This window comes from Acaromyces ingoldii (genome assembly GCF_003144295.1).
Source record: "Acaromyces ingoldii strain MCA 4198 unplaced genomic scaffold FA10scaffold_6, whole genome shotgun sequence".
In the NCBI taxonomy this organism is placed as follows: domain Eukaryota; kingdom Fungi; phylum Basidiomycota; class Exobasidiomycetes; order Exobasidiales; family Cryptobasidiaceae; genus Acaromyces; species Acaromyces ingoldii.
In genome coordinates this window covers 390535-408488 of record NW_020290252.1, presented here as the reverse complement: position 1 = coordinate 408488, position 17954 = coordinate 390535, and the positions used below count along the sequence as shown (strand labels likewise).

Genomic DNA, 17954 nt, shown 5'->3' with positions numbered 1-17954 from the left:
ATAGAAGATGTATTTTTACAACCCAATGCAAGCATCACCTTGCCTTTTTCAAAGATGGAGGGGGAATAGCGGCGTTGGCGGACCTTGCACGCGGTAAGACCAACAAATCTGAGCTCTCCGTATACCCTTGGGGGAAATCATGGGGCGGCGAGGCTTGGCCCCTTATAAAGGTTCCCTTTGATCTTCGCAAGAGGACCGCGCAAAAGAGGCACCGAACTTGATGAGATCCTCGTTTGCTGTTCTTGCTGCCGTGGCACTGGCCCTTGTGGCCAGTCGGGCCCGTCTCATCACCGCATACAGCGCACTCCCTCGTTTTCTCCTTCCCGCGCTCGACCTCGACTTTCTCGATCATCCTTGGCAGTCGCTGCGCATCCTGGTCCAGGTTCAGCTGACTGAATTCGTCTTCTCGCTCCTCATTCTCGTCCCACTCCTTTCCGAATCAACAACGGACAAAGCCGCGTCACACTACCGCTGGCGGCCCATCCTCCTCTTGCTCGCCACCATCTACACGGTCTTCTTCTTTGTACCGACGTCCTCTCTCGCCATACGACCCACTGATCCGCGGTCGTACCTTCCCCAACGAATGCTCCAGGTGCTACCGTCAGCCCTGCAGGAATTTCTCCCGCACATTGTCCTGGCCCGACGCCTCAACTACATCTGGCCTTTTACCCGATTTCTTGCGGTGCTGCACATGTACATGTGGGCCACCCAGCCGCGCAACACCTACCTGCCCAGCCCCGTCAAGTACGACGTCGAGTTTCGACTGCATGGCCTCGAGTGCCGTCCGATGCGGCTGAACAGCAAGACACGGCCGAACAAAGCGACCGGCTGCCAAGATGAGGTCCAGATGTACCCCAGGAGCACGCTCAGCCTCGCTTTTGAGTTGTACTGGCAGCGCCGAAACGTGGCCCTCAGCCAGCATGGTCCTCCTGCCTCTCCCGCAGGACTGACGGCGGTGGCTCTCAATGAGCATGTCAAGCGACAATCGACACAAGCGGACATCTTACAGATCAAGAGAGAGGCCGTTTTTAATCTCGCGTCCAAGGTCTTCGGCCATCTTGTCTTCATCGACTTCCTCGATTCGATTGCGGGGACGGAAAGCTGGGGTAAATTCGGACCCGGCGGTCAGGGCACCGATGCATACAGGGACTGGTGGTTTGGCCTAGGACCTTGGCTGAGTGAGTGAGCCCCGTCCGTCCCATGCCTCAAGTAGGAAGATGACGTAGAGCGTCCTCCAGTCGGCATGTCGACCATCACCCTGGCCATGGCTACGTGAGTGGTTGGCCTTTCGGGAAGAAGGTGATTGCCTCTGATCTGATCCAAGAGCTGTTCGCAGTCTCTCTATGCTCTACGTCGTCCTCACACTTGTAGCCGTCCTCGTCACTCCTTCGACCAACACCATTTTCGTGCTGGCAAACTGGTCCCCGACGTGGCTCAACAGGCCCTACATGGCAACGACGACGGGCGCCCTCTGGTCCAAGCATTGGCACAGCAACCTTCGCCCGATTCTCGTCTCGCTCGCCCACAAGCCGGCCCACGACCTCGCCTCGGTCTGGTATCCGCGTCTGGGCCGACCTGCTGCCCTTCTCGCCTCCTTCTTCCTCTCTGGCATGATCCACGAGATTGGCTTCTACCCCTCTGCTCGCTTCGTAGAAGTGCGAGACCAAAGGAAGACAGTCGGCTTTGGCGCTGGTGGCTTCGGCGCGACGAGGTTCTTTCTCTGGAGTGCCGTTGCAATCATTGCAGAGACGTGGTTCAAGGAGAACAAGGTTGAGCGTCGCCTGGCTCGGCTACTCTACGGTAGCAAAGACGTCGAGCTTCTCATCGAGAAGCCCTGGATGAGACAAACGGTCGCCCGTCTCTGGACTGGGACGTTCCTCCTGATCACCTTTCGCTCATTTGCCGATGTAGGTTGCCCCACTTTTTACCTTTCATCTGTGACGATATGGCTTACCCTTTTCGATGCACGATGCACGCTATTGCTCCAGGTGTGGATGTATCACGGAGCATGCCAGGGCGCGTGGTCGTTTCGTTGGTTTGCAAGGCTGTTTCGCAAGCTCGTCTCGCTTCACCACGGTGCTCCTCACGGCGAGACGTCTGCTCCCGAGGCCGCCTTCAACGCAGCCGCCGCTTGAAGATGACTTGCTATCATTATATTCGTACAGAGATATGTGTCACGCAGTCGTAAAGATAGAGTCCACTATTGATCGCTCTCCTCGTCCTCGTCCTCGTCGTCATCAGCCTCTGGCTCCTCTTCCGGCTCCTCCTCGACCTTGCTGACCGTCTTCCTCTTCTTCGTTGCCCTCGACCCATCACCCTCTCCTTTTTCCTCTGTGGCATCCGCCACACCGGCCACAATGTCCTTGAGAAAGTCGAATGTCTCATTTTCGTGGATTGCCCTCTTGCTGCAAGGATGGAACCTCAGACTCAGCTCTCCCGACGTGGGCAATTGCGATGCGGCGGAGAACTTACAGATGCTGCGAGGTCAGCTTTCTTGACCCCTTGTCACGCGCTTGCCGGACTGTCTCATCAACGATGCTCTGCATAAACATCTCCAGTGCCTTTGCTGTCACACACTCTTGGGCTCAGCTGTCCCGCACTCTCCAAAGAAGGGAACGCGCCATCTGACTCACAGACAACGACGGGTGTCGCCTGCGCCACTTTACCCACGTCCTCGTTGGTCTGCATGATCTTTTTGATGCGCGCAACGGGAAACTTGGACACGCTTGATCGTTTGCCCATCTTGTGCGCTCCCCTTCCTCTTGCTCTCTACGTGCGTGCTCTTTGTTTTGCGAGTGAGGAGCGACGAAGGCTGATCCTAGCTAGTCCTGCACCACCAGATCCCAGAGACGCGCCTCAAAACACGTGGAGGAGAGGATTCAGAAATTTCATTACGGTCGTAAGGCCCAGCCCAGCCTCGCCACTCTCAACTCTCGCTCACTCCAACAGAACCCCATCACCATGGCCATCGTCTCCCCGCAGCCGGTCCCGCCGGACCCGACGACGGGCAGTATGACCTCGTCCGTCTTGCCGCCAGGCAGCATTGCTCGCGCCCTCCCCGATCAGGTCCCCGAGAACGCGCCTGCGCACTGCCCTGGCACCGAGTCCGAAGACGCCGGCAAAGCTTCGGCCTGCGCTGGCTGCCCCAACCAGTCGACGTGTGCCTCGACGCCCAAGGGGCCCGACCCTGACCTGCCGCGAATTGCTGCACGGATGTCCAAGGTGCGGCGCAAGATCCTCATCATGTCTGGGAAAGGTGGCGTGGGCAAGAGCACCTTTACGGCCCAGCTTGGGTGGGCGTGCGCGCGGGACCGCAAGCAGCAGACGGCTATCATGGACATCGACATTTGCGGGCCCTCGATTCCGACGATCTTGGGCCTCGGAAACAACTCGATCCACGCCTCGGCTTCGGGCTGGTCGCCCGTCTATGTCAGCGACAACTTTTGTGCAATGAGCATCGGCTTCTTGCTTCCCAGCGCCACGAGCGCCGTCATCTGGAGAGGGCCGAAGAAGAATGGGCTCATCAAGCAATTCCTGCTCGATGTTGACTGGACCGGCGGGCTCGAAGAGGAGGAGGAGGAAGAGCAACAAAAGCAGGAAGAGAACAAGCATGGAGAGCAGGTAGAGGGGAATAGGCAAGGGTCTGTGTTGGACTACATGCTCATCGATACGCCACCGGGCACGTCGGACGAGCACCTCTCCATCGTTTCTCTTTTGCGCGACTCGGGCGGACTGGACGGCGCGGTGCTCCTGACAACGCCGCAAGAGGTGTCTCTCCAGGACGTCCGCAAGGAGATTTCCTTCTGCAGAAAGGTCGGCGTCCCAATTTTGGGCGTCGTCGAGAACATGGCTGGGTTCGTCTGTCCTGCCTGTCATGGACGCAGCGACATCTTTTACCCGAGCACTGGCGGAGCAAAGGCTCTGTGCGAGGAGCTTAACTTGCGCTTCTTGGGAAGCGTCCCACTTGATCCGAGAATCGGGAGGTGCTGCGACACGGGCGAGAGCTTTGTCGACGAGTTCCCAGAGAGCCCAGCGAGCGTGGCGTACATGGACGTCATCAACCGTGAGTTGCTCTCATTCATTTCTTTTTGCAACCTCATCTGGGCCTGGCTGACAACTCTGGAAACAACAGAGATTAAAGAGATGTGTCCGTAAAAGCATTGGGCCGTGTTGCATTCAAAATTGTACAATAGCTATCATTCGCCAATTTCATGTAGAAGCCATCTTTCTCTCAACCTTGGCCCTCCTGTATGCCACCTTATCGAGCCTGTCCATCGCACGCTCCCTGATCGCTGCCTCGTCGTCGCCCTTCTCTCTCTTTTCGACGCTGCACAGGATATCCGTTAGGATTGCCATCTCCTCTTCTCGCTCCTCTTGTTGCTCTCCGGCGATGTCCAAGGCTTTGTCGATGAAATCCACCCGCCTGTCCCAGAAGTGGGTGCGAATGACGAATAGGCCGTTGCCATAAGAGTCGGACGAAGCAAGGCCGATGAGGGTTTCTCTGAGCCGCATCATCGTTGTCCAGAACGCGGCCTTCTGTGTTACACTGGCCCTCGAAAGACTCTTTTGCGCTCGATAAGCGGAAGAGGACTGACTGAGCAGTCGCCAATACATGAGGGCTAGCTCTTCCTTGGCTTCTCTGCGGATCCAGCAATTGCGTTCGATGTCGACGTCGAAGACGGATCGATTGATGAGGTGTAGAGCGCGGTCGAACTCAGCAATACTGACCACGCTAAGCTTGGGTCCATTGGCGAGAAGAAGGGAGCAGAGGGATTGCACGAGATGTATCATGGTGAAGCGCTGCATCCTTCTCGTTCTCAGACAGCCGCGTGTGAGCCGTTGCTCTGCAGCCATCGCCGTACTTGCTGTCGAGAGTCTGGGCTGGGAGGCAGAGCTGACCACGCGCTCGAGGTACGAGACGGCGCGTCGATGCTCTCCTCTTATCAACAGCAGTCTCGTGGTTACCATGTCGACTCTCGCCTTGGCCCACTCCTCTTCACGCAAAGAGCGGTCGTCGTCTTCCTCACTCCCTTCACTCCGTGAACGCAATTCTACTTCGACTTGGGTGAGCAATCTGACGATCCTCGTGACGCGTTGCAGCTGGCTCTGGATGATCGACTGGGTTTCGGCTCTTATGCGAGGGCGTCTCGATGTCGATGCGGACGCGGCCAGAGATGAATATTGTTGAAGGAGCGAGGAGGCTACCTTGAGCTCAACGTCGAGCATGGCATGCATCGCCCGGATAGTCCACCATGCCTCCTTCCCCCTTATCTCCCTGACCGTGCCCCTATGTTCTTCTTGTGAAGGAAGCCGGACGCTGGCTATTGGCAGGGACCTGCTGCTTTGTCCGAGTCGCAGGCGCTTGACAATCTCCCGCTCATATATGCGACGGACAAACGCGACATTGGCAGCGGCAACGCTCACTGTGTTCTCAAGCACTGTCCCCTCCCGTGGGTCCTTTCCACTCCCTTCACTCTTGATTGAAGGCTCTATGCCGTGTGCTTCCAGATCGACCAACGACTCAGATGGGACTGCGCGGCTGGAAAGCGCTCGGATCGCCCTGGCGACCCATTCAGCCGAGACAGTGCCTCGAGGCGGCGTGGCCGACGACGCGAGTCGATAGAGGCGCATGATGGTCGATCTCAGGCGTCTTTGCTCACGGGAGGCGTTACGGCGGGCATTGCTCTGAGGCGCGACTGCTTCAGGCCTGCGGACCAAGGGCGAGTGCGAATGCAACGCTGCTCGAAGCATGGCGATGGAGAATTCTTCTGCCCGTGCAGCTGCAGCCTCTGTCCCATGATCCGGCTGCGTCGGGTGGGGCGAAGAAGGTAGATTCAAGATGAGGTGGCGAATCCTGGTGCACAGCTCCTTGGGCAGGCCTCTGCACTGGTCCGCATTAATGAAAGATTGTTGGAGTAGGGGAAGAAGCCGGTTAGGGTCGCTGTCGATGAGATCATGGCGTAGGTGAAAGAATCGTTGAAGGAGCTCGTGGCAGGTCCGTGGAGCGCCCCGTCTCGTCGCTTTCTCGAGAAGCAACCCCAGCAGGTCAAATCTGCCCGCAGAATCTGCCAACCGCAAGGCCTGGTCGAACACGTCATCGGAAATGATCTCGGCGCAGAGAGCGTCGTTGCAACTGTCCAGGCCCCCTCCCTTCTTCCATGCACTTGCGGGCAGCCGGGCCAGCTGCAGGATCTGCCACGATACGAGTCGGCTGTAAAGCGTGGACGTCGGACTGCTTCTTGCCTGTCCCTTCTTGGCAACGTATACCGCCGGGCCCTCGTGATCCAAGGTCCAGGACAGGAGCCGAAATAAGACGTCCGAGCTCTGCAGCCCTCTCGACGACGAGGCTGAGGAAGTCGAAGACAAGCTGCTGTGCTCTTCGGTCGTGTTGCAATTCCACTGGGCCGTTCTGGTTTCAAGCTCCATCGCCAGGGTCCGGAGCTCGATCCGGTCGAGGTCGACGTTGTAACCCAGCGCCAATAGGTCCGCCTTGTCGTCGGCCAGGCTCCACGAGGCAATCTCCTCCTCCGACGCCCTTTCCTTTCCTTTGACATTTACAGCGACCTGGTCGATCCCGACGGCTTTAGCCTCTCTACGGTCCTTTCCAGATGCCTCGACTCCTTGGTCGTCGGCGTCATGCTCGACCAAGGCGGGCCACTTGTTGGCGAATTCGACGCGGGAAAAGAAAGAGCGGGGAATGCGATTTGGGTATTGTCTTTCGTGCAACAGCTGTTCGTGCTGCAAATCTGGGTGCGAAGAGATGCAGGCAGCTTCTGGCGAGTACTGCAGCGCAGAGAGATGTCGCAGTGGGGAGTTCTTGCCTCGAGGACGCAGAGGAAGAGCTTCACCTGGCTGCAAGAGCTTCAGTCGACTCCTCATACTTCTCTTGCTGTGTCTCGCTCTCTTTCGTGAACCTGTCGAGAGGCAAGACAAGCCCCCCGATCAGACTCGCATCCTCGCCCTCTTGGATCAGACCTTTGATGGGCTTCAGAAGGCTCTATCGCGCCCGCGAGAAGGAAGACCTTTGCGCGTAGCCAATCCACGTGGAAATTTCGCAACCTCCATTTGCATCTTCGACGAGTCTTCTCGACAACGGACGACGCACGACCAGACATCGCCAAGGGGAAAAGAACGCCATGTCGCTCTTCAAATCCTTTTCGCCGCAGAAGGGCGACATCTCGTCGTCGACAGCCGTCAAGTCGTCGGTGCAGAGGGGCATGCGGACGAAGCTCCTGGAGCAGTACCCGAGTCTGGCAAAGGACGATGGCGTGCTCCTCGAATCGATCTGGCCAAAGAAGCAGGGCATCACTTTGGTCAAGTTCAGGTGCGCTTCTCCCTTCTTTCTCCTTCTCTGTGCTCTACACCTTGGCTTTGAAACTGACGTGAAAGCGCCTGACAGTCGCGAGCACGTCTCGTTCCTTGTCTACAAGGGCGAAGCGCTCTTCTTCCAGCACTTTGACGGTCCTTACCTCCCCACGCTCCACCTTCTTCACAAGTGTGAGCTCTTCCCTTCATCTCTTTACTCTAACCAGCCTGACCATGGAACTTTTCGAGAGCAGATCCCTTCCTTATGCCGCAGATTCAGGTCGACAGAGGTGCCATCAAATTCCTTCTCTCGGGCGCAAACATCATGGCGCCTGGTCTCTTGACAGCCGGAGGAAGATTACCACCAGACGAGGAGGCACTGCCTGCGGGCACAGCGGTGGCCGTCATGGCACAGGACAAGGAGAGTGCGCTCAGCATCGGCGTGCTCAAAGAAGGGACACAAGAGATCCGGAAAAAGGGGAAAGGCATCGTGGTGGACAACCTTCACTGTCTTGGTGGTGAGTCTTCTTTATGCCATATCAAGATGCTGCTCTGAGCTGAAATTCTGATGTTGCGCAACAGACGACTTGTGGCTCGCATGCGCAAAAGAGGCTTTCAAAGGACGATAGTAATTTAAACCCTGTAGCGCTTGGTGCTGCCCTTTTCAAAGAGAAACCGGACAATGTACACTTGCCCCACGGCCACGGCCACCATGACCAATGACTCGATGATGCTGTACCAGAAGATCTTTGATCTGAGCAGAAGAGACAGTTGGTCAGTTATGATTCCCGGGCACATCACAAGGGACACGTGTGTGGCTACTCACTGGGTCCCTTTGACGAGGGCAAAGCCTCTGTTCTCCCATGTGCGAAAGTATCGTTGGGTCCGTACGATCTGCGTCAGCTTGGAGCCGACCTTTGTGATGGACTCTTCGAGCGGCGCAGACGAGGCCGAGAGCAGCGCTGCCTGCGCCAGTGGCAGATCCAATCGAGGTTCCGACTCGACGGTGATGTCAAAGTCGATCTGTCAATTGTTGCAATCAGCTACTTTTCCCAATAGAGCCACCAAATGCGCGAGACAAAGAAAGTCACCATCTTGTCGGCAAAGCTGCTCATGTCGTTGTCAAAGCAGAAGCTGTACTCTCCCACACGGTTGCCAGTAAAGATGATGTCGAGCTGCCGCTCGTTTTGGCCCTCGATGATGACACGGCCATCGGGCTCGTGGACCTCGTAGTGAATGTCAAAGGAACCGCCAGACTGCACGGCAAAGTAGAAGCCGACTTTTTCGCCGGACTTGTCCACCCAGGCGTAGAAGCACGACTTTTCGTGCGGCGCAAGCATCGTCGTCAACGCTGCGCCCGAGGCTGGTGTCGCGCAGAGAAGTGGGAGCAGCAGCGCCGTCCCGAGGGCCAGCAGCAGGCTGGCAAGTGGTCGCACAATCATCCTTGAACCTTCTCCCTCCCCCTTGCCTGTATTGCTATCGGCGGCTGTTCTGAGTCGTACTATGCCGAAGTCGTGAAGGTAATCGTAATCGTTGACCTGACCTTGAAATGGAAGCCTGTCCAGTGCAGTCAAGTCCAGTCCTTGCTTTGATTTTGAGGTCGTGCGACGACGAGAAGGCGCTTGCTGTAAAAGGAGACAGCCAAAGCTAATAAAATGCTATCCTTCCGACACGTGGAATATCGACTTCAGAAGGAATTAAGACTCGTTCGGACCAACACCTCCCGAACATTAGGCCTCGCAAGCAGCATGACACACGTCCGTGAGGTACGCGAGGGCGACCTAGCGACCATCGCATCGCACTGCGCAGAGGCGCGATACCCTCTCAATGAACAGATGCTGCGGCGGATGATCCTCCACCCGCAGACGCGCTATCTCTGCCTGGTTGACGACGAGGACGACGAGCGCATCCTCTGCTCGTGCGTCTTGACCTCCGTCGGCGGGCGTGCCCTCTATCTGGCCATGTTTGTCACTCCTTCCCAGCACCGTCGTCGTGGCTATGGTGTGGCACTCATTCGGTGGCTCCTAGCGGATGTGCAGCAATCCAACGACAGCGTGGACCGCGTCTTCCTTGGTGCCTCTCCGATGAGCAAGGCAATCTTCGAGCGTGAGGGCTTCGTGCCGGAAGAAGGAAGTTGCAACAAGCTCTCGATGCCGGGTACAGTTGCGCCTGATGCTCGAGAGGGCTTCCTTTCGACGAGGCTAGACCAGCTTCCGGATCCGGTGCAATGCCAGCTGGCCGACATGTGCGACCAAGGAGGCAGGCTTCAGCGATGGTCCCTATACGCCTCGATCCTGGCCGAAGCCACCGTCCACATTCTCTTTGACCAAACGACAGAGAGACAGGACAAAGTGGTTGCCTGGCTAGCCACACGCCCCGATGGGAAAGAGAGAACAACGCTTGGGCCTCTGATGGCGTATGACGTCGATGTAGCAAGCCGTCTTGTCGGCATGGTGGTCAGGCCCCTCACCCGGAACGGTGGCCCCGTGCAGACGGTTGACGCATTCACCGATCCGAGAAGCAATCGGAAGAGCCAGCTGCAGGAGTCGCTTCTTTCACGGGGCTGGCAACTTCAAAAGGGCTTTCCCTTAATGACACACCGTCTCGCACGAGACAAAGGCGAGGGAGTAAATACGGCAGCTGCCCCGGGGCTTGCACTGCACCTTATGCACCCTGTTTGTGGCGTGCTCTGACCTCGGCGTACAAGGTACCTCGATCAACAGCCCCTTCAGCCCAAAGCAAATTGACAGACCGAGCTCTTGCCGATGGACGTCTCGAGTTGAGATCCAAGGCGCTGGCACCACTCGTTGTTTACGCAGGGCCCATGTCGCCATCGACTTCGCTCTCGTGCCGCTGAGCAAGATCCGTGTGCGCCACCGGAACGGGCCAAACAAGCAGCTCGAGCAAGCATTAATTTTCCAGCTTGGGCAGCTCAAAGCACCAGCTCTCATTCATTGCGACTGGCCTCTTGCTGAGGAAGAGACCTCACTGTGGATCTTCGGCATCGCCTCTATCTTTCTCTCTTTCTTTCTTCTCTGTGGCGCATCAGCTGCTAAAGTACCACGAACATGGGAAACGGATAAACAGGCCTGTAAACGCTATCCAGCAGCGTCACGACGAGCCCCGAACACTCTGACGCCTGAGAATGGCGGCCTCGGGACGCCCACCTTATCTGTACCTGGTCTCCCCTGAAGCACCGCAAGGGTCCCTCGCCCATCAAGGTTCGCCAGGTAGCTTTAAAAAGCGATGAATACACGTCTCACTTCTTCATCCTCCCTCACTCCCTCGTCTCAATCTTCCCTCGCATTACATCCCCCTCCTCTCTCGTTGAAAGGCAGGTCCTTCAGACGGAGAGTCAACTCTACCAAACTCAGCACGCCATATCGACCACACGTCCACTCGGCTACTCGATGAGACTCTTCAACCTCTTGATGGCTCTGTCCGTCGTTGCCGTCACCTCGTGCGGCCTTGCAGCAGCTAGCCACGCCAAGTGCGTCGCTATCGTGATGAGAGCAGACAGGCATTTCCGTGAGTCGATCAGAAATTTGTTCGGCGGCATGTCTGAAAATCATGACATATATCCCCAGTCCTCGTCGGTGCTCACAAAACTGGAGAACAAGACAAGGGCCTTATTTTCCCCCGAGGATCTATAAAGAGAAAGAAGAACAAGAACGAGGAGAAGAACAAAAAGGAATCGAAGAGCGAGAAAGACTACAAAAGCGAGAGCGAGAACGAGAACGAGAACGAGAACGAGAACGAGAACGAGAACGAGAACGAGAACGAGAACGAGAACGAGAGTGAGAGCGAGAGCGAGAGCTCCGGAGTTATGGAGAGCGCGCGGCGTTGCGCCAGACGAGAGTTGAAGGAAGAGAGTAGGTTCTACCCTCCTCATTGCTTCCAATTTCTTCTTGACATGGTGCTGAATCATAGCCCTCAAAGCTGGCTACAAAGCCAAGGCCGTTCGTCTCGGGGGGCCCTTCAAGACCGAAGGTGGGACCGTAAAGGCAGGCAAGAAGGGAGAACCCTCAGGAATAGATCACCTGACCGCTTACCTCTTCCGTCTCGATGACTTTGAAACTGAACCGATTAGGGCAAAGGACCTACGCAAGGTCGTGTGGGTCGACCAGAGCGCCGTCAGAGGCCAGCTCTCTTCCCGCAAGGAGATGCTTCGCCTCTTTGAACAGGCCGAAAAACACTTGAGAAAACTTGACTTTGACTCCATGTGGGATTCAATGCCTGCATTGAGCCTTGTGGAGACTGCCTCGCAGCATTCATAGATTGCTTACAGTGACAGGCCATCTGTTTGATAGTAGAATGTAAGGCGTGAAGAAGTAAATGGCCTGGTTTACTCATGGCAAGTCTGGTGTTGAAAACCTCTCGTCGTCAATGCTGGTGTGGAAGCTTGCCTGTGAGACAGGGAAGGTGCCCTAGGCCATATTTCTCCCTCCCACCCTGCCCTTTCTCTTAACAGTAAGCGTCTTCGGCTCCTACGACCACACTCTACCATTCAACGTTGCCCCAGCGCTCATGAGTGGAGTGGAGCCAGAAATTACTCACGTGGCGCGTCAAAGCGGGCCTCAGCAGCCCTCCCCCCTTGTCCTTTGGCCTCCGCTCTCGCTCCACTCTTGGCAAGCAACGACAGCGACGAAATGTCTTCGTCGTCAAGAGCCCAGGAGGAAGGCAAGGGATCCGAGTCGATCGACCCCTTTCAGATTGACGAGGAGGAAGCGCGCCAAGAGGGACAAGGAGAGACAAAAGGGGAGGCGGCATCAGCTGCACCAGCACCAGCAGCACAGCCAACAGGGACTGAGGGGGCAGTCGAGACAACGGATGCTTCAAGGGAGGAGCAGCTCAGGACTGCACAGCTGGGAGAGACCGGCGCAGAGTCGGGCGGTGCTGCCTACCTCGACGAGGGAGGCTGGGGTGGCGAGACGTCGGCGATTCCAGCTCCAGTCTCGAGCGCAAAGCAGGGGCCAGCATCGACGATGACGGAGCGGGGTGCTCAGACGTCGTCGCTACAAGTAAGTGGATAAAGATGCTGAGCGTCTTTTCGCAGCGTATTGTGGTGCTCACTGCGTGCTTGAAGTCGTCCGCCTTCCCTGACGCAGGCACTGCGCCCGAGATCCCTGACGAGCCTGTTGCAGTGAGTTTCGTGCGAGCTTCGTCACACAATGCTGGTTCTATATGTGCTGATCACTGGCTATCAAAAGATCATCGATGCCCAAAAGACGTCGGATGGTGTCGGTGCGGGGACCTTTATCGCATATTTGATTCGTTGCGGGGTGAGTGGGAGTCTAGCTAGGGGCTAATACCAATGGACAAAGGCAGAGGAGGCTGACGCTGGTGACTGCGCAGTCGCTCTCGTCAAAGAGACGATACAGCGAGTTTGCATCGCTGCGGGACGCTCTCGTTGCCCTGCACCCGACCGTTATTGTGCCCCCGATTCCGCAGAAGCACAGCCTGAGCGACTATGCCGCCAAGCAGTCTAGGGCCAAGGAGGACGCGACCATCATTGCACGGAGGAGGCGAATGCTCCAGGTCTTCCTCAACAGGGTCAAGGACCACGAGAGACTGGGCAAGAGTGTCGTGTTCCGGCGCTTCCTCGATGGACGGTGGAGCTGGCACGAGATTACAAACAGCCCGCCGCTGTCGACGCTGCCCAAGTCGAACCTCCGAGCGCCTGCGCAGGACCCTTCGTCTCCGCACGCCTCGCCGGCCTATCTCGCCCTCCCCATCCCACCCAACAGCACTTCGACGCCCCTGAGGAACCCCAACCAGCGCTTCCTCGACAGCGAGGGCTTCACGGAGCGCTTCAAGAACCACATCCAGACGAGCCTCGATAAGACAAACCGGAGAGTGGTGCGGCGGTGGGGCGAGGCGGCGAGCGACTATGCCGAGCTGGGTGCCGTGCTCAACGTCTTTAGCCTGAGCGAGAGTGGTCCGCTGGCCACAGCCATTGAAAAGACGGGCTTGGCAGCCGATTCAACGTTTATGGCCATTGGGAGCATGGTACGTTGAATGTCTGGCCTTTGCTCCTGCATTTTTGGCTCGCCGCTCACGCCTCTCATCTGACAGCTTCAAGAATGGGAGACTCTCTTCACGGAGCCACTCAACGAATACTCGCAATTTGGCTCAATCTTACAGAAGCTCCTCAAGTGGCGCCACCTCAAGCACCTTCAGTTCGAGCTGGCCGAGGACGCGCTGGAAGCCAAACGGATGCAGCTCGAGGAGCTGGAGCGAATCGAGATGGAGGCCAACCGGCTCAACTCTGCCCTCGAGAGCGGCGGACGCGGTCTCGTCGCTGACAATCACACGGGCATCGGCAACCAGACGCAGCCGGCGCTCGGCCGGGATGGCGTCTGGGACAGCGTCAACAGCCGGAGCCATACGATGCGCAAGAGCTTGTATGGCTCAGCGGCCGAGAACAACGAGCCATCGCCACCAGCATCGACGTCGATGAGTCCTAACCAAAAGGCAGCATCGACGCTGGGCGACAGCGAGGAGTGGACGGACCCCAGCGTGAATGGAAGCCCGTCGAGCTCGAGGCCGCAGAGCCCGCCGACGGCGACCAATGGCGGGAGTGCATTCAGCGGTCCCAACAGCCGCATCGGCAGCGCTTCTCAGAGCCGTGGAGGCGCGTTCGGCGCCGCGGCCAGCAGCCTGGGCCGCGGCTCGTTACATGGACGCAGGGGCACGAGCATGGGGGGCAGTGCCGGCGGTGCTCGCGGCTCTGGCGCAGCGGGCGGCGGGCTTGGGCATGGATCTGGAGGCGGCGGCAGCAGTGGCGGTGGCTTGCTCGGTGCGCTCAGCCAGACATTCCACAGCGTCATGGACGTCGATCCCGAGGCGACTCGGCGGAACACCATCTCCCGGCTCAAGGACCAGTGCGCCCAGCTGGAAGAAGCCCTCAAGCTCACTGCAGGCGATCTCAAATACGCCACCCAGGCCATCCAGGCGGACCTGGACCGGTTCCAGCGGCAAAAGGTGGCCGATTTTAGAGACATGGCATTGCAATTTGCAAAGCTTCACCGCGAGTTCTGCAGGGTCAACCTCGAGAGCTGGAAAGAGGCAAAGGAGGAAATCGACCGCATCGAAGACGATCATGGCGTAGCTGTCGGCGCGGCCAACACGCGGCCGGACGCCATGCCCGAGAGCAGCCTGGCGCGGGCCCAAGCAAAGAGGGGGGCCTGATGCGATCATATGTATGCTCTTGCTGATGGATGGAATGTGTCCTTATCTGTTCATTGTCTGCCCTCTTTCTTTCTTTCTCTCCTTCTCCTTTTCTCCCGATGTTTTACCTGCCTTTGGCTGTTTTTCAAAGGTGAGCACTAAGGAAAGAGAAGAATGGGAAAGAACAAACATGCATTCGGGTCAGGCTGCCTGCTGAGCCAGCCGTCTGCTCCTGGCACGCAGGGCGAGGTACAAGAAGGTAAAGAGAGCCTCGACGCGCTGCTTGACGACCATCGTTGTCCCGTGCGACACGAGGCCCTTGAGCAGCTGCGACTCGAGACCTTGGTAGAGGCCTTTTATGCCGTTTCTGCGCATCGTTTTGCGCACGACGTCGGCTAGGTTCCGGTACACCTTTCGGCCCGACGGGCTGCGCCATTGCAGGCGCGTCTTGCTGAGCATGAGGGGGAACAGGATCGCCGTCGACGTGGCATTTCCCGATGCGTTGACGAGGAACGTCTGCCAGGACGAGGGGGAGTCGCGCGACGCGCGCGGGAGGAAGGCCTGCGAGATCAGTGAGGTGCTGTAGAACGTGAGGGCAGGCGCGATGCTGAGCAGCACGGCCGTCTCATAACCCGACCAGAGCCCTGTTAGCAAAAGGAGCCATTGTAGCAGTCAGCAAATGGAACAGGACCTCAACGGGACTGGCTCCTGCTCACCTGCGACGCCTTTCTCTTCGACAATCTGCTTGAGCGTCTCGACGATCCCCGGCCCGTCGCCGTATTCGCCCTCTTCGTCGCTGTCACTGTCATTGTCGCGCTTCTCCACCTCCTTTTCCTTGCCCTTGGCATTGGTGCCCTCCTTCTCCTTGGCCGTCGCGCTCGTCTGGTGCCGGACGGTGACGTTGCTGAGCGGCGTGGTAAAGAAGCGCGAGGCAATGCCCGCGAGCATGCCCACGGCCAGGTCCTCGGCCGCGCTCAGGGTAATGGCCGCCGTCGCCGACTTCTCACCTCGAGACGTCGGCGCCGCGGCCTGTCGGGCCGACTTGCGCGCAAGAACCTTTTCGATGAGAAAGCCTCGAAAGTAAAAGAAGAAAAAGTTGGACAGCGTGTTGCTCATCGAGTCAGCGGCCCAGCCCTGGTAGAGGCCGCCGACGCCCTTTGTCCGCACGATTTCCGACAGCGCGCCATAGATGCCGGGCTTTCCCTTGCCACTGCCAGACGACGACGAGGACGACGAGGACTGGGTCTGGAGGCGCGTCGAGAGGAGGTCCAGGGGGTATACGATGGTGTTGGACACGACAGACCCCGCAGCGCCTGCCGTGGCCTGGGCAAAGGGCGGCTAAGATTGCAACGACGACAGCATCAGCCATCCACTGTCTGCTTGTGCTTCAGACTGCCAACGCCAGTACTCACGAGATCAGACTCGGACGACATGGGGATGTAGGCCGGCGAGGTGAGCGAATGCGGATGGCGGTGGAGGCGATCCGGCACGGACCGCACAAGGGTCACCGGTGGAGAGAGAGACGCACGCGCCAATAACTTTCTGTGTCACGTGTCGAAGAATGTCGCTCTCACGCAAATTTGAGCCTCTGCAGAGAAGAAACGGACTTCGACAATTTTTTGTCTTCCACCATCACCGCATCATCCTTTCCCTCTTCGGTGGAGTGGAGAAGTGCAACGAAGCTGAGGTTCTAGGGGGTGCTCCACAGCGAGCGACGCGATTTCTCTTGGAAGGGAAGACGTTTCGGACGGAGGAGAAGAGGGGAGTATCTGAGAGAAAGAGACACCTGCTGCCTATTCATCACGCTGTCCAATTACACCCATGGACAGTCGGCTGAGGGAAACGTAGCAAAGATTGAGCAACCCAATAGGGTCCTGCGCTTCATTACATATTGAGGAGCCGCCTAATCACAGCACAATCCACGCTGGGCTTCTTAAGAAGGGGTGCATACATGCCAGCTCTTTTTGTCGATTTCGTCGTTTCATTTTAATACATTGGTAGAGAATTCTCGTTGTTCACTCATCGGCAATCTTGATTGTCATCTTGCCCGTGTTCTGGCCCGTCAAGAGGCCATGAAGAGCCGCAGGGACGTGCTCGACGCCCTCTTCGGGGAACTTGTAGATGCTGATGGCACAAGAGAAGGAGAAAAGGGTCAGCCTAGATGAACGCAGCTGGAGCAAGCACGCGGAATACCGACCTCGTCTTGACCTTGCCCTCCACGACGGCCTTTCCCAGCTCGGCAACGGCCTTGCCAATACCCTCCTGGGACGTGTAGGGAGGCATGACGATGAAGCCCTTGACTGTGAGGACAGAACGAAGGATCATCGTGTGGTTCTTGAGGGCGTACACCTGACTCTTGTCGCCTCCGATGCTCTGGTAGCCCGAGATGGCACCGCAGACGCTGATGCGGCCCTGCTTGGCCATGCACACCAGCGCAGCGTCGAGGACGAGGCCTCCGACATTGTCGAAGAAGACATCGACCTTTCGCTCGGTGGCCTTGATGAGATCCTCCTCGAAGCTGGGAGCGCCATAGTCGAGGCAGACGTCGGCTCCGTTGTCCACGACAGATTGGCACTTGCTCTTGGAGGCCACGCCAATGATCTTGGATGCACCGGCGGCCTTGGCGAGTTGGACGACCTGATGAATACGTGTATGCATCGATCAGCCCACAGAGATGGCTGAGCAAGACGAAACTGGCACTCACAATGGAACCAGTTGCACCAGCTGCACCGCTGACCAGCACGACCTCGCCCTTCTTCATGCCGACATTGTTGAAGAGACCGATGTGGGCGGCCAGACCGGGTGCACCCAGCGCAGAGAGGTGCTGGAGGCCGATCTGCTCATTGTAAGGCCGAAGAGCGGTGGCATCGGCGAGAGCATATTGCGACCACGACAGAAGTCCGACGACCTTGCTTCCCACGGGATGCGTGCTCGGCGTGGACGTCGCGGCAACAACGCCGATTCCGTATGCCCAAACCGGCTGTTGAGTGGGTCATCTCGGTCAGTCGTTGTGAAGCAAGGCTTAAGGGAAGAGAAGGCAAGTGACTCACGGTGCCGAGGGGGTGAGGCGCTCGGTAGCTCGGCTCATCCGAGAGAGACGGCCTGATGGCCGGTTCAAGGCCCAGGGTGAGAACCTTGACGAGGACCTTTCCGTCGGGTACCGTCGTTTCAACTGGCGACTCCTTGAGGGAGAACGTCTTGTCGGAGATGGGCCCCTTAACGTACTCGTTGAGGATCCACTCCTTGTTCGTCTTGGGAAGCTGCGTCGTTGCCATGATGGGTTGTATTGATTCCAGTGGTCGATGTGTGGCAAGGACGGGTCGATCGACTGGCCGGCTTTCTTCTTATACGGAGGACTGGACCCCACCGCGCCACTTCTCGCAGCCGTGGAGAAACCTGCCTCGGCCCTCTCTCTTTTCCTCCCTCTCTCTCTGCCCCTCCACCCAAAATAAAAAGAAGAAATGGCAGACAAGGGTAGT

At 57.7% G+C, this 17954-nt stretch overlaps 11 protein-coding genes across 11 annotated transcripts; 6 read left to right on the top strand and 5 right to left on the bottom strand.

The window, feature by feature from the left end:
• The first annotated feature begins 109 nt into the window (after positions 1–109).
• FA10DRAFT_176561 (hypothetical protein) lies at positions 110–2256 on the top strand. The gene is made up of 3 exons (XM_025518274.1): positions 110–1178; positions 1239–1272; positions 1325–2256. The coding sequence occupies exons 1-3, from the start codon at positions 221–223 to the stop codon at positions 2133–2135; spliced, it is 1803 nt and encodes a 600-aa protein (XP_025375004.1). The 5' UTR covers positions 110–220; the 3' UTR covers positions 2136–2256.
• On the bottom strand, positions 1997–2806 carry FA10DRAFT_255419 (histone-fold-containing protein). Its single transcript, XM_025519768.1, has 3 exons — positions 2634–2806; positions 2473–2566; positions 1997–2405 (listed from the first exon to the last, which is right to left on the bottom strand). Exons 1-3 carry the CDS (start codon positions 2740–2742, stop codon positions 2201–2203), a joined length of 408 nt encoding a protein of 135 aa, XP_025375003.1. The 5' UTR covers positions 2743–2806; the 3' UTR covers positions 1997–2200.
• Positions 2807–2940: 134 nt separating this feature from the next.
• FA10DRAFT_269086 (P-loop containing nucleoside triphosphate hydrolase protein) lies at positions 2941–4225 on the top strand. Its single transcript, XM_025522609.1, has 2 exons — positions 2941–4063; positions 4133–4225. The coding sequence occupies exons 1-2, from the start codon at positions 2962–2964 to the stop codon at positions 4153–4155; spliced, it is 1125 nt and encodes a 374-aa protein (XP_025375002.1). The 5' UTR covers positions 2941–2961; the 3' UTR covers positions 4156–4225.
• On the bottom strand, positions 4096–6981 carry FA10DRAFT_269085 (hypothetical protein). Its single transcript, XM_025522608.1, has one exon. It carries the CDS (start codon positions 6877–6879, stop codon positions 4210–4212), a length of 2670 nt encoding a protein of 889 aa, XP_025375001.1. The 5' UTR covers positions 6880–6981; the 3' UTR covers positions 4096–4209.
• Positions 6982–7107: 126 nt separating this feature from the next.
• On the top strand, positions 7108–8058 carry FA10DRAFT_269084 (hypothetical protein). The gene is made up of 4 exons (XM_025522607.1): positions 7108–7324; positions 7400–7497; positions 7560–7823; positions 7888–8058. The coding sequence occupies exons 1-4, from the start codon at positions 7137–7139 to the stop codon at positions 7932–7934; spliced, it is 597 nt and encodes a 198-aa protein (XP_025375000.1). The 5' UTR covers positions 7108–7136; the 3' UTR covers positions 7935–8058.
• Positions 7815–8738, bottom strand: FA10DRAFT_244746 (hypothetical protein). Its single transcript, XM_025519355.1, has 4 exons — positions 8397–8738; positions 8132–8328; positions 7888–8059; positions 7815–7823 (listed from the first exon to the last, which is right to left on the bottom strand). Exons 1-3 carry the CDS (start codon positions 8643–8645, stop codon positions 7939–7941), a joined length of 567 nt encoding a protein of 188 aa, XP_025374999.1. The 5' UTR covers positions 8646–8738; the 3' UTR covers positions 7815–7823; positions 7888–7938.
• A 315-nt stretch (positions 8739–9053) lies between these two features.
• FA10DRAFT_303887 (hypothetical protein) lies at positions 9054–9998 on the top strand (the record flags this gene model as incomplete). Its single annotated transcript, XM_025525296.1, has 1 exon — positions 9054–9998. The coding sequence occupies one exon, from the start codon at positions 9054–9056 to the stop codon at positions 9996–9998; it is 945 nt and encodes a 314-aa protein (XP_025374998.1).
• A 1006-nt stretch (positions 9999–11004) lies between these two features.
• Positions 11005–11578, top strand: FA10DRAFT_176430 (hypothetical protein). Its single transcript, XM_025518273.1, has 3 exons — positions 11005–11177; positions 11245–11295; positions 11396–11578. Exons 1-3 carry the CDS (start codon positions 11132–11134, stop codon positions 11503–11505), a joined length of 207 nt encoding a protein of 68 aa, XP_025374997.1. The 5' UTR covers positions 11005–11131; the 3' UTR covers positions 11506–11578.
• A 376-nt stretch (positions 11579–11954) lies between these two features.
• FA10DRAFT_288507 (hypothetical protein) lies at positions 11955–14496 on the top strand (the record flags this gene model as incomplete). Its single annotated transcript, XM_025524209.1, has 5 exons — positions 11955–12326; positions 12392–12448; positions 12516–12587; positions 12661–13314; positions 13381–14496. 5 exons carry the CDS (start codon positions 11955–11957, stop codon positions 14494–14496), a joined length of 2271 nt encoding a protein of 756 aa, XP_025374996.1.
• A 154-nt stretch (positions 14497–14650) lies between these two features.
• On the bottom strand, positions 14651–15964 carry FA10DRAFT_269080 (mitochondrial carrier). The gene is made up of 3 exons (XM_025522606.1): positions 15888–15964; positions 15192–15813; positions 14651–15119 (listed from the first exon to the last, which is right to left on the bottom strand). The coding sequence occupies exons 1-3, from the start codon at positions 15906–15908 to the stop codon at positions 14677–14679; spliced, it is 1086 nt and encodes a 361-aa protein (XP_025374995.1). The 5' UTR covers positions 15909–15964; the 3' UTR covers positions 14651–14676.
• A 322-nt stretch (positions 15965–16286) lies between these two features.
• On the bottom strand, positions 16287–17773 carry FA10DRAFT_269079 (NAD(P)-binding protein). Its single transcript, XM_025522605.1, has 4 exons — positions 17526–17773; positions 17180–17455; positions 16673–17112; positions 16287–16599 (listed from the first exon to the last, which is right to left on the bottom strand). The coding sequence occupies exons 1-4, from the start codon at positions 17748–17750 to the stop codon at positions 16491–16493; spliced, it is 1050 nt and encodes a 349-aa protein (XP_025374994.1). The 5' UTR covers positions 17751–17773; the 3' UTR covers positions 16287–16490.
• Positions 17774–17954: the final 181 nt, after the last annotated feature.

What these genes read in the sequence shown, in the direction of transcription:
- FA10DRAFT_269086 (XM_025522609.1), top strand. Translation starts at nt 2,962, where the DNA reads ATGGCCATCGTCTCCCCGCAGCCGGTCCCGCCGGACCCGACGACGGGC. An exon ending in GTACATGGACGTCATCAACC is followed by an intron (nt 4,064 to 4,132) that starts GTGAGTTGCTCT and finishes TGGAAACAACAG; the next exon opens with AGATTAAAGAGATGTGTCCG.
- FA10DRAFT_255419 (XM_025519768.1), bottom strand. Translation starts at nt 2,742, where the DNA reads ATGGGCAAACGATCAAGCGTGTCCAAGTTTCCCGTTGCGCGCATCAAA. An exon ending in GGCGACACCCGTCGTTGTCT is followed by an intron (nt 2,567 to 2,633) that starts GTGAGTCAGATG and finishes AGTGTGTGACAG; the next exon opens with CAAAGGCACTGGAGATGTTT. An exon ending in AAGCTGACCTCGCAGCATCT is followed by an intron (nt 2,406 to 2,472) that starts GTAAGTTCTCCG and finishes CCATCCTTGCAG; the next exon opens with CAAGAGGGCAATCCACGAAA.
- FA10DRAFT_176430 (XM_025518273.1), top strand. Translation starts at nt 11,132, where the DNA reads ATGGAGAGCGCGCGGCGTTGCGCCAGACGAGAGTTGAAGGAAGAGA. An exon ending in ACGAGAGTTGAAGGAAGAGA is followed by an intron (nt 11,178 to 11,244) that starts GTAGGTTCTACC and finishes TAGCCCTCAAAG; the next exon opens with CTGGCTACAAAGCCAAGGCC. An exon ending in GGGGCCCTTCAAGACCGAAG is followed by an intron (nt 11,296 to 11,395) that starts GTGGGACCGTAA and finishes TGAACCGATTAG; the next exon opens with GGCAAAGGACCTACGCAAGG.
- FA10DRAFT_176561 (XM_025518274.1), top strand. Translation starts at nt 221, where the DNA reads ATGAGATCCTCGTTTGCTGTTCTTGCTGCCGTGGCACTGGCCCTTGTG. An exon ending in TGGCCTAGGACCTTGGCTGA is followed by an intron (nt 1,179 to 1,238) that starts GTGAGTGAGCCC and finishes AGCGTCCTCCAG; the next exon opens with TCGGCATGTCGACCATCACC. An exon ending in ATCACCCTGGCCATGGCTAC is followed by an intron (nt 1,273 to 1,324) that starts GTGAGTGGTTGG and finishes ATCTGATCCAAG; the next exon opens with AGCTGTTCGCAGTCTCTCTA.
- FA10DRAFT_269080 (XM_025522606.1), bottom strand. Translation starts at nt 15,908, where the DNA reads ATGTCGTCCGAGTCTGATCTC. An exon ending in TGTCGTCCGAGTCTGATCTC is followed by an intron (nt 15,814 to 15,887) that starts GTGAGTACTGGC and finishes TTGCAATCTTAG; the next exon opens with CCGCCCTTTGCCCAGGCCAC. An exon ending in CGAAGAGAAAGGCGTCGCAG is followed by an intron (nt 15,120 to 15,191) that starts GTGAGCAGGAGC and finishes TTTTGCTAACAG; the next exon opens with GGCTCTGGTCGGGTTATGAG.
- FA10DRAFT_269084 (XM_025522607.1), top strand. Translation starts at nt 7,137, where the DNA reads ATGTCGCTCTTCAAATCCTTTTCGCCGCAGAAGGGCGACATCTCGTCG. An exon ending in ATCACTTTGGTCAAGTTCAG is followed by an intron (nt 7,325 to 7,399) that starts GTGCGCTTCTCC and finishes AGCGCCTGACAG; the next exon opens with TCGCGAGCACGTCTCGTTCC. An exon ending in GCTCCACCTTCTTCACAAGT is followed by an intron (nt 7,498 to 7,559) that starts GTGAGCTCTTCC and finishes TTTCGAGAGCAG; the next exon opens with ATCCCTTCCTTATGCCGCAG.
- FA10DRAFT_269079 (XM_025522605.1), bottom strand. Translation starts at nt 17,750, where the DNA reads ATGGCAACGACGCAGCTTCCCAAGACGAACAAGGAGTGGATCCTCAAC. An exon ending in CGCCTCACCCCCTCGGCACC is followed by an intron (nt 17,456 to 17,525) that starts GTGAGTCACTTG and finishes CCCACTCAACAG; the next exon opens with CCGGTTTGGGCATACGGAAT. An exon ending in GAGGGCAAGGTCAAGACGAG is followed by an intron (nt 16,600 to 16,672) that starts GTCGGTATTCCG and finishes TTGTGCCATCAG; the next exon opens with CATCTACAAGTTCCCCGAAG.
- FA10DRAFT_244746 (XM_025519355.1), bottom strand. Translation starts at nt 8,645, where the DNA reads ATGCTTGCGCCGCACGAAAAGTCGTGCTTCTACGCCTGGGTGGACAAG. An exon ending in GCAGCTTTGCCGACAAGATG is followed by an intron (nt 8,329 to 8,396) that starts GTGACTTTCTTT and finishes AACAATTGACAG; the next exon opens with ATCGACTTTGACATCACCGT. An exon ending in GCCCTCGTCAAAGGGACCCA is followed by an intron (nt 8,060 to 8,131) that starts GTGAGTAGCCAC and finishes TCTTCTGCTCAG; the next exon opens with ATCAAAGATCTTCTGGTACA.
- FA10DRAFT_269085 (XM_025522608.1), bottom strand. Translation starts at nt 6,879, where the DNA reads ATGAGGAGTCGACTGAAGCTCTTGCAGCCAGGTGAAGCTCTTCCTCTG.